At 41.6% G+C, this 10,000-nt stretch overlaps 2 protein-coding genes across 2 annotated transcripts in view; one reads left to right on the top strand and one right to left on the bottom strand.

Annotated features, from left to right (window-relative positions):
- LOC138058965 (uncharacterized) overlaps positions 1-4,966 on the top strand; it is a 6,953-nt gene extending 1,987 nt beyond the window's left edge. The window contains exons 2-8 of the mRNA XM_068904442.1: positions 532-890; positions 971-1,065; positions 1,450-1,603; positions 1,714-1,777; positions 1,941-2,212; positions 2,828-3,002; positions 3,618-4,966. Coding sequence (XP_068760543.1) covers positions 532-890; positions 971-1,065; positions 1,450-1,603; positions 1,714-1,777; positions 1,941-2,212; positions 2,828-3,002; positions 3,618-3,922 — 1,424 coding nt within the window. The 3' untranslated portion in view covers positions 3,923-4,966. The remainder of the gene's footprint in view (positions 1-531; positions 891-970; positions 1,066-1,449; positions 1,604-1,713; positions 1,778-1,940; positions 2,213-2,827; positions 3,003-3,617) is intronic.
- Positions 4,967-6,373: 1,407 nt separating this feature from the next.
- The window catches only part of LOC138014018 (uncharacterized), a 3,788-nt gene continuing 161 nt past the window's right edge, over positions 6,374-10,000 (bottom strand). Inside the window, exons 1-2 of the mRNA XM_068861049.1 lie at positions 7,617-10,000; positions 6,374-6,733 (exon numbers count right to left, since the gene is read on the bottom strand). The exon at positions 7,617-10,000 is cut by the window's right edge and continues 161 nt beyond it. Of these exons, the coding sequence (XP_068717150.1) occupies positions 6,480-6,733; positions 7,617-10,000 (2,638 nt within the window). The 3' untranslated portion in view covers positions 6,374-6,479. The remainder of the gene's footprint in view (positions 6,734-7,616) is intronic.

Below are 10,000 nucleotides of genomic sequence, written 5' to 3'. Positions count from 1 at the left end.
GACTTGAATGAAAAAGCAAAAATGTGCAAAAAGACGAAATGAAAAAACATCCCTGCTCATAAAAAGTAGACCAAAGTTATCCGAAGGAGGGTGAGTGCTATCTACCAGGTAAACCACAATTCAGCGAATGAGCCCTATCATAACCAATTGATTTTTTGTTGAAAAAGACGAACCTCGCAGACAGCACTTTTCTTTCTTCCAACGACTGGGGCCAGATACCATCTCTTCCTAACTTCTCATTGCTTGACCAGGTGCCGGCGGGAGGTATCAACAAATTCTGCAATCTGATCGGTTCCAGGAGCGAGCAAAGTTTTCTTATCCAGTCCACGTACAGTGGACTATATTGCTTGGTCGATTACATCACTTGCATCAATGCGATTTTTACATGAACTTATAAAGATGCCTTTAAAAATGCTTTGTCGTGAGAACCGCCCAAGGCGCAACGGCTCCTGGCGGTATCCAAGACCGCGTGCACAGATTTTCCAATACGGACCTCACGACTGGTGAATAACATATATTTATTCGCTACAGGACTCTTCTATGAATTCCTTCAAATGATGATCAAACCATCGGACAAGATCTTTTACAAAACCAATAACAATCCACAGAACAAGATCCAAAACTTCAAGTGCAAGTTAGCGAATCAACAACTGCAGTCAAACAAGACCGGAAACACGACCTTAATAATGCCAGTAATGATCAAAGCAAGAGGAACTATTGATGATCCTTGCATGATTAGACTGCACCATTCCAAAGGACCAGCTTACATCGTTCAGCGGAATGTTCTCAAGCCCTTAACACAACTTGGTCATTCGTTTATTAATGGTGGTCAGATCATTGGCTTAACTCTCATCTTAACAGCGATATCTGGTGTCATCATGTGGATACTGGTAAGCAATCCTCTATACATCGTTTACAGTAATAATTCCCTAGTTTTTTCTTAATAGTGTTTTGACACTGATCTCTGCAGGATCGTCGCAAGAATCCCATTGACTTTCCCGCATCCTTTGTGCAGGGCTCCTGGCAAGGATTTTGGTGGGCTTTTGTTACCATGACAACAGTTGGGTAAGCCGCAAGTCTTTGGTGCACATAGAAACCTTTTGAGAAATTAAGGGTGCTCTGAAACCAGCCAAGAGCTGGCTAGTTGGTACTCGAAGTACGAAATACACAGCTTCAACGCAAAACGATGATCCATCTAGCCCTAACCCTAAGTCCTGTTTTGCCAAAAAGAACACCAGTTACCATGTTACGATATAAACCTCAGGTATCCAACGATATCAGGACATCTATCCTCACTTGTCCCTTCTCAGCTTGTGCTCAAAGCTTCAAGGCCCAAATTTAATCATGGATAACCGTTCGTACATGTCGGTGCACTATTTTTTGCTATAGCAACAAAATGGACAAGTTAAATGGTCTATCTGAGCAGACTGCATCTTGTTTTCATCGCAGTTATGGAGATACAGCTCCCAGGTCAGTTCAAGCGCGTCTCTACAGCATTCTGTGGATGCTACTGGGAATGGTGGCTTTCTCAGTTCTCACAGCCAACTTCACCAGTTCATTGACTCATGAGATTGAAGAAGACTTGAATCTTTATGGAAAAACAGTGAGTGTTCATGCGAGACTCAAGTAACAAAGCTCTCATCTGGAAAAAATGAAGGGTTCTGCTGTTCCGCTATTGATTTCCTAAATGTTGGATTTCTTTTCTAATTCAAGGTCGCTGTCTTAAATAATAGTTTGGCAAAGCAAGCGGCTGTGTCAGAAGGAGCTAAATTTGTCGGTAAGCAGCGAAACCAAGTTGACAATCAATACAAATATATCAACCCAGAATTTTTTTCCACCCACTCAGTTCATCATACTGTAGTTAAGTAACTAGCAAGGAGGACGAGAGCAAGTCAAACATGATACTTAAGCTTTGTTAATTTTCTCATTTTGTCATTCAGAACACAAAGACCTTGAGGCTATGATACAATCCCTCAGCGGATCCGAGAAGAGTCCAAGTATAAGTGGCTTATTGTTGGACATACATGCGGCCTTATCGAACATGGAGGCATTTGGAAAACACAAATTGGAGATTGGAAGGACAGTAGATTTCGAGTACGACATTGGTATGACCGTCAAACCACCAAACAATGAAACACAAATTTGTGATACTATACAGAAATGTGCTAACGACCTTTCGTCCAGTGAGGCCTTTGGGCTCAAATTACTAAAGGTGAGTGTACATTGTATCGTGAGAATATCTTGGAAGACGGTAAAATATTACCACTGATCCATCACTATCTGTCTTTGAAGATATTCCGGCTCATACTGAGACATTGAAATTGAGGGTCTCATTAGACAGTAGCATGTGCACTGAATCAATATTTCTCAAAACAACCCATTTCGCTGAAGGTTCACTGTAGTCAACAAGTGATTTGTATCATCCTGTTTATTGAGCAGTCAGAAAAGGAGGCATTTCCCTTACATACCTAATGAAATAAAATGAGCCAATCATCTTAATCTGATCGCTATATCATGTTAGCCCACTCGGGGCATGATCCGCAAATATAGAATTTGTAATTCGCAACAAAACGGGAACGGTTAATCGAAGGCTGGTTAGCGCTAACCGCGTCGGTTAAGAGGTATCAAAACCTAAAGGTTTTCATGGTATTTAACGCTGGTTAGCCATATAGCGCTAACCATGCTTCCAGCATGCAACCCGGGCCTGGAAATAATCAGGCCCGTGTTTCAGTTAAAAAAACAAACAAGTATGTTTGGCTAAGACAGTAAGGGTTACAGATAAGTACTTTTAAAACCTTAAAAAATATCTTGTTTTACCTCGTTGCAGGATTTATCTGATTCCTTTTCTGAGGGCCAAAGGGAAAAAGTGTCGTCAAGTTTGTTCGATGATTATAACTTTCTCATTATTCTTCTCGCTATATTTGGTACCCTCATCGGTGGTGGCCTCATTTGGGAATATTTTTACTACAAGCCAAAAATGGAACACATGAACAAAGTCAACGGTAAGGGAAAACAGAATCTCCTCGTACCCAGTCTTCCAAGGACAGCAGGGAGGAAAGATACCATTGAAAACAAAAACAGACACGTGGAAGTGCGGTGCAGTGGTTAGAACGCTTTGCCTTGAGATCCAAAGCTCCCGGGTTCAAAACCTGCTCTGACCACTCGTTGAATTTGTTCCTTTTAGTCCCTGGATCACTTGTAACATTAGCCAACTGGTTTGCCTCCGGCCAGTTGAGTTTCATAATGGTTGTTGTAATTGTTCTGAGTGTTTTGTCGTTTCGTTGATTGCATTTCATTGATCCTGAAAAGGCCCTATGGGGAGTGTTCTATTAACCCTTTTACTCTTGTGGGGTTCCCAATTGACGAGTAAAATCGTCTGGCGTTAGACAGAGTAAAATCTATAGGTGTCACTCTTGGGATTGAAAGGGTTAATGCCGACATAGTTTTTGAGTGAATCTAGCTGTATTGTTTTGTATTGTTTTGTTTTCACTGTTACAGGCCTCCAACATGAAGATACATATTTGGTCCAGTTTTGTCTCTATAGCCAGTGTTATCCGTTGTAATTCACTCTAAATGACCTTTTCGATAATACGCTTTGTTTTTTTGCTCGACATCAGGTGACATTGAAATGGAAGACGAAGATAAGGATTCCGACAAGGCAATCTTGCTGATGAGTGAAGTGCAAGAGTTGTGTGACGAATGTAGTGCTAAAGTAAAGGACATTATGAAACGAGAAGGAAAACAGAGATTACAAAGCCTTCAGACAGTTGTTAGTCCATTAGACGGCTTCTCTATAATTGGAAATCAGCTAAGTTCTATTCCAGGAGTATCCTCCATCAGAAAAATTGGCTCGGAACTGCCTCACAATGTTCAGAGCTTGGCGAAGTTAACAAAAAACAAACATAACAAACACCCGAGTTGAAGACGGTCAGAGTGACAAAGCACCGCACCTTGATTTTAGCTTTATGTAGAGAAACATACGTTTGGTAACAAAGAAGTACTCACTATGAAACACGCCTCTTATCACGAAGGCCTGGGAGTGTTGTTTCGGGTGTTGTTTGAAAATCTCCCAACACTTCGCGTGGTTTTTGTCTAAAATTACTTAAGCACCAGTGAGAGCTTCCGGAATCACGAGAGATTTGTTTTGAAAATCTAATAAAGAAAGCGGCGTATTTCCAAACACGTGTAAGGTGCCGGATTCCCTTCTTTGAATTGAACAGTACTTCATCGCATTGAACTGAAGATCAATAAATGGTCACAGGCCGTGTCTCAACCCGACTGCTGGAAGACAAGAAAAAAAAAGCCGTTCCGCACCAACACACGGTTACTGGTCGTTACTGGCTTGCGCGAAAATACGGTTAATCTTCATATGAGCCAGGTATCTTCAGTTTAGACGCCTAATTCAAGAGAGTGCCTCTCTGCTAAAGAACAGGGGCACGCAACGTCAATTTTCGGAAAATATCTGTTCGGAAGACGATTTGTGATGTAGAATTTTCGGAACATTTTTTGTAAAATTCCTTGTTTTCCCGCCTGTCGTTGGATTTTCGAACATCTAAAACATGGTATAATTGCCCATTTTTAACGGTTTTTTACCCTAAAATGGTCACCTAGAATTTTCGGGAGCCTTTTTTCTGGCTGAAATATTCGAAAAGGTAAGTTTTGATCCCTATAATTTTCGGATCACTAGACTTTCAGCTAGGGAATCCGAACAGATGAAAAATTTTTAGGAGATAAAATTATGCCTATATCTACCGTTTAAATACTAAAATACACTTAACAATGCTATGTTTAAGTGGTTTTGAACTATATTCTCGTTGGGTGCCCCTGAAAGAAGGATGAAAACAGAACTTACAAGGTGGATGAAAATCGAGCCTTCATCAATAATTAGTGTGTTTACGATTCTTTCACGTCGTTTAACTCACCGAGTAAAGAAAGGGAGCACGCGACACGAGATAACCGAGCATTGTGCATTTTCGCATAACTAAATGTGACTGACCACTGTTTATGAATTCTGTGATGGTTATCGAAGTATCTAGCACAACCAGGCCCCAGTTATGCAAAGGGTGGATAGCGCTATCCACTGGATAACTCAATTGGTTTTGCTGGTGTTTAATCCGCTGGATAATGATTTATACGGTGGATAGCGCTATCCAACTTTTTACAACCGAGGCCCGATGTTTCACTCAAACGAAAAGTACGAAACTCCATTCTTATATCTCAAACAAAAAAAAATCATTCCTTGATCATTGAAAGACCGATCTAATTAGCTCACGGTACGACGTAGGGTTGACTATTGCATGAGCAGAGGGACCGTTCATGCGGAGCACGATGCGTGATCGGGTAAAGCAGAGAAAACAAGACTTCGCCTCCTTTCCCTTCCCATCCCCCCTGGTTACTGGTCATCACTGTTTACGATGATTGGGCAAAAACGAGGTTTATCTTCGTAAGAGCGACGACGTCGTTCCCTTTCTGCTCGCGCTTCCGTGCTGCGTGCGTTTTAGCCGGATGCGACTGACGACGAGTCAAGACTGGATCTCAGATTTTCTAGGCGAGTAAATAACATGATGAATCATAATTCAGTAAATAATATCATGAAGGTTTGAAAGCGCGAATATCGAATCAGCTAAATATTATTGAGTTTATCCGGAGTCTGGCGCTTTCGATCTTCTGAAAAACAGGGGCTTGAAGGAGCATTTTCAGTGCAAAATTGTTAATTATCTTTGCTATTAATTATCTCTTAACAAGGCTGCGTATGTGCAAGAGCGAAAGCCTGAAAAGGAAAACTGGAGGCTTAGCTTTTAACTTGTTCTTGACTTTCAAATATCCGCGACTGTCATCATTAGCAGAACTCATTATTGGGTATTCTAGAAACTGAGGGCCAGGACTTGTATTCGTTTGAAGGTCTTTCAAAGAATGCTACTTCTCATACACAGCTGATGGATTGTATCGGGAATCTGGAAAGTTCTTTGGGGCTCACGTCTAAAGAGTATCTGGGGTCGAGTTCAATCTACAAACATTTTAGAGTAGCCTCAGTAACTACAAATTGACATCATAAAATTTGTTTTATTTTCTTTAAATATTCCATTTCAGTCTATCATGCACAAATACTATGTGGTAGAGTTACCACTCTCTACTCTACACTCTACTAATAGACATCATAAAATTTGTTTTATTTTCTTTAAACATTCTATTTTAGTCTATCATGCACAAATACTATGTGGCAGAGTTACCACTCTCTTCTTTCTACCTTTGCTATTTGATACAAAGGTATACGAAAAAATATTTGCACTGAGAAAATCTAATAGCAAAAGGTGCCTCATTTCAGCTCACTAGTACATTTTGATTCTATTTTGTTTAGAATACTGATATTTGTTACCGCGTAGCGCTACCGGTGAAAAATATCAGTAAATTACTTTGCACACAAATAAGGACTTTTCCGCCATTTTCTTAAATTACATGGTTTGAAACTCAGTACTTCACTACAATGATAAGACTTCTTCAACATCTTCAATATCTACGTTGTCATCGGCAAGGTATCTTTCCTGAAAGTGGCTATAAGCTGATCTTTGACGCACGCGCAAAGTTTTGCACCAAGTGGTCGGCTCTTCATGTTTGTTGACGTATCTTTTATAAGTATCATTGTCAAAAAGCGGCAGCCTTTTGGGGGGCGTCTTTTCACGATATGACGAGTGATAGAGCTCTTCTGGTTCCTCAAGTTGAATATTTGTGAGATCTGCAGTTAATAAAAACGGAAAAATATAGAGTTTTATATGGCTATGTTTCAGTGGAACAATAGGCTGCTTTACCAACAGAACGGCAACCTAAGTTGACCACGGGAGAGCGCGCAGAATCTGGATTCTACTGTAATCTGATCTGACATGGACATTTTTTGCGCGCGCCGTCGTCAATCGAGGACAGGAAAGGAAATGAAAGGAGCTTAAAGGGGCTAGGTCACGCAATTTTAGGCAATTTCAGCATTGATCGAATGGTCATAGAATCAACTAAAATATCAAAATAACTATTCAAACCTATAGAACTCTAACAAAACACAGGGAAGCCAAGAACGGACATGGATGGACAAAACTGGAGAGGACTGAAATGGATTGAATTTGGGTAAATTTGAAAAACGTCGGCCCACCTTTTTTCAAATTTATATCAGTCTATATCAAAATGTCATTTAAAAAGCTGGAAAATCATTCTCATTTGTTATGTAGCCGTGATTTTGCGACTGAAAGACTCTTGCTCTGCCAATTTTTCGTTTATAGCTCATAATTAAGAAAATTAAACAAATTTACCTAAAATAGCGTGACCTAGCCCCTTTAAATTAAGTGTCTAGTCTTTCTTGCGCTGGAGCACTAATTGGGGACACTGTAAACTGAAATTGAGAATTAACGCAAATCAAGTGAAATGTTGGTTTTTGAGGAGTACCCGGAGAAAACCTCTCGGTTCAGAGCAGCGAACCAACAAACTCAACCCACATATGACTCCGAGTCTGGGAATCGAACCCCCAGGCCACATTGGTGGGACGCGAGTGCTCTCACCACTACGCCATCCCTGCACCCGTTCAGTTCCCGTTCTGTTGCCAAATAAGCCTTAATATCTTTACTCCGAAGTACCTTCACTTGCTGACTCAGGCAAAAAGCGTTTCTCTGGCTTCTTCGGAATTACTCCGAGACGGCACCTCTGTCCTTCTCTCCCTAGGGATCGTTGAGTGGGCACTGGTCTCCAGTGAGCTGGATAGGTTGGAGATTTCGCTGTCAATGGTCGTTCTAGGATTCGTTTTATTTCTTCAGGTTCATCGTCATAGTTCCCCCAACCTTCAAAATCGTCAGCCATTTCCTTCTCCTGCTTTCGTCTCCGTTTTTCAAGGATATCCTCAACCATTTGAGTTCTTTGACTCTCGATTGAGGGGAGACAGGGTTTTCCAGTATCCCATTTGGGCTTCTCGATGGTCTTCTGAAGAACAGCATCTCGTTCCGCGTTGACGGTAACCATTTTTAATCCTGGCTTCAATTCCTTTTTTGCGGTCTTATTTCGTCCAAGAGGAGGAACCAGTGGATGTCCTGTGGCACTGTTCACTTGGTTACCCAAAACACCTCCCCCGTTCAATCGTGGAAACCTCAGATTTCTTGGGCTTCTTGTGGCTTTCATTGGTTCCCTACTCACCACGTTGTCCTTTATCTCGAATGTTTCAGAATCCGGGGAGTCATACACGATCGGCAATTGCCTGAGAACGTGACCAAGCTGATTGCATTGCCGCGGCGTTTTGTCCTTCAAGGAGATATCTTTCGAAGTCTTTTCTAATCTTTGTTGGACAGAAACTGTTTTAGAATGCTGCAGTAGTGATTTCAATTCCCCACCACTTTCAAATACGCTTGCAAGATCCCCGACATCGCTTACAGACATATTTCTCTTCTTCTCGCAGTAGAAGTCATTCATATCTAGCCTTTCGGTGTCCAGTTCCTTCTTGATTGTAATTCTTGGTTGGTTGGTGGCCCCATCGTTTAGAGAGGCTAAACATATATTATCAACAGTTTCTTTCAAAAGATCCCGTTTCACGGGATAAGGAAGTGTGAAAGGTTTAGCTTCTGGAGGGTCTTCCCTTTCTTTATCAATGTGTCCAATCTCTTCCTTTAGCAGACCATTACTCTCCTCCATGTTAGAAGAACAAGAGGGCGTGGCCTTCTGTCTGCGATGATTTTTCTCTTGTTCTGATTTTGCCTGACAGGTTTCCTGTTCAGTCTTTTCAATTTTTTGAGGGGATTCATCCTTTTCAACATCTTTCTTCGTCGCCTCGTCTCCACTTATCTCTATTTTAATAGCTTTTTCTGCAAGATCTTTTTGCGGGACACGAAGTGAAACATCATTTCGTTTTGATACCTCATCCTGAACTGTTTCCATTTCCGTATCCTTTCCCAACGAATCATCTTTTACCAGAAGAACAGAGACATTCTCTTGGCATTCACTCACAAAAACTCTTTTCACGTGAGGCGTTGTAAGTACATAGGAATCGTATGCCTCAGACGCCTTGCCGTCAAATGAATTTTCAATTTTCGTCTTGAACTTGCCCTCCGTTTCCTTGAGAAGAACTGCGGCACCATTATTGACACCGTCAAGCTGGGCTGGTGCCACAGTGCCTTTATGTTTCTTAAACCATCTCCCAAGAGCCGTTCCTGGCCTCTGTTTATTCGGTTTCTCTCTCATACCGTCACTGTCTTCGATTGCACTATGTTCCTCTGTTTTTATACTTTCTTTCTTGGATGGACCACTGGTCTTCTCGAAGCAAACATTCGCCCTATCTTCTTTAACATTCTGGCCTACATAAGCACTCTTCCTTCTTTCATTCGGACTTTTCCCAGATCCCTTGTGCACATCCTTCTTCTTCGTAGTCGTTTTCTTCTTCCTCTCTTTGGGCGTATCTGTCTGGGACTGCCGTCCATTTCCATAGCCGCTTCCATCGTTCACGGTACTTGGGTGCTTACTTGTTGTGTCCGAGTCCTTCACCAAGGAGGCGGGTTTTTTTCTAAAGGATGATCGATTAAAAACAGCCAACTGATTTGTTTCAACAAATGACTTTCCAAGATTGGAGAAAACATTTGGGAGACCTTTGCCGTTTCCTGGCTCTTTGATGGTCTTGGGTAATTGTTTCCCTTTCTGGGCCTCGCTGATCAACAACTCTTTCCTCAGATCATGATGTACGCATGGCAAAATTGCATCCGTCTTTGGACGCCGAGTACTTTTTCCTTCCGATGCTTCCTCGCTATCAAGAAGAACTTTAATACCGTTCATGTTCTCTTTTCCACTTGATGCAGGATTGTCCCAGACTGGCGGCAATCCCGATTTTCCATTTCCACCGATAAAGTTAGATGACTTTGCGGTGGAATCATTCGGATATTTGATTTCAAACTCCTCACCCCGAAGGGTGCCTTGTAAGCCAGGCTCTGTAAAGGCGCTGGCTCTCGGACGACGCAATTTCTTATCACCAGTTGCGACATCGTGA

Source organism: Montipora capricornis, chromosome 8 (assembly GCF_036669925.1).
Source record: "Montipora capricornis isolate CH-2021 chromosome 8, ASM3666992v2, whole genome shotgun sequence".
Taxonomy (NCBI): Eukaryota; Metazoa; Cnidaria; class Anthozoa; order Scleractinia; family Acroporidae; genus Montipora; species Montipora capricornis.
Note: the sequence above shows the minus strand (reverse complement) of the source record. Positions and strands in the feature narration are given on the sequence as shown.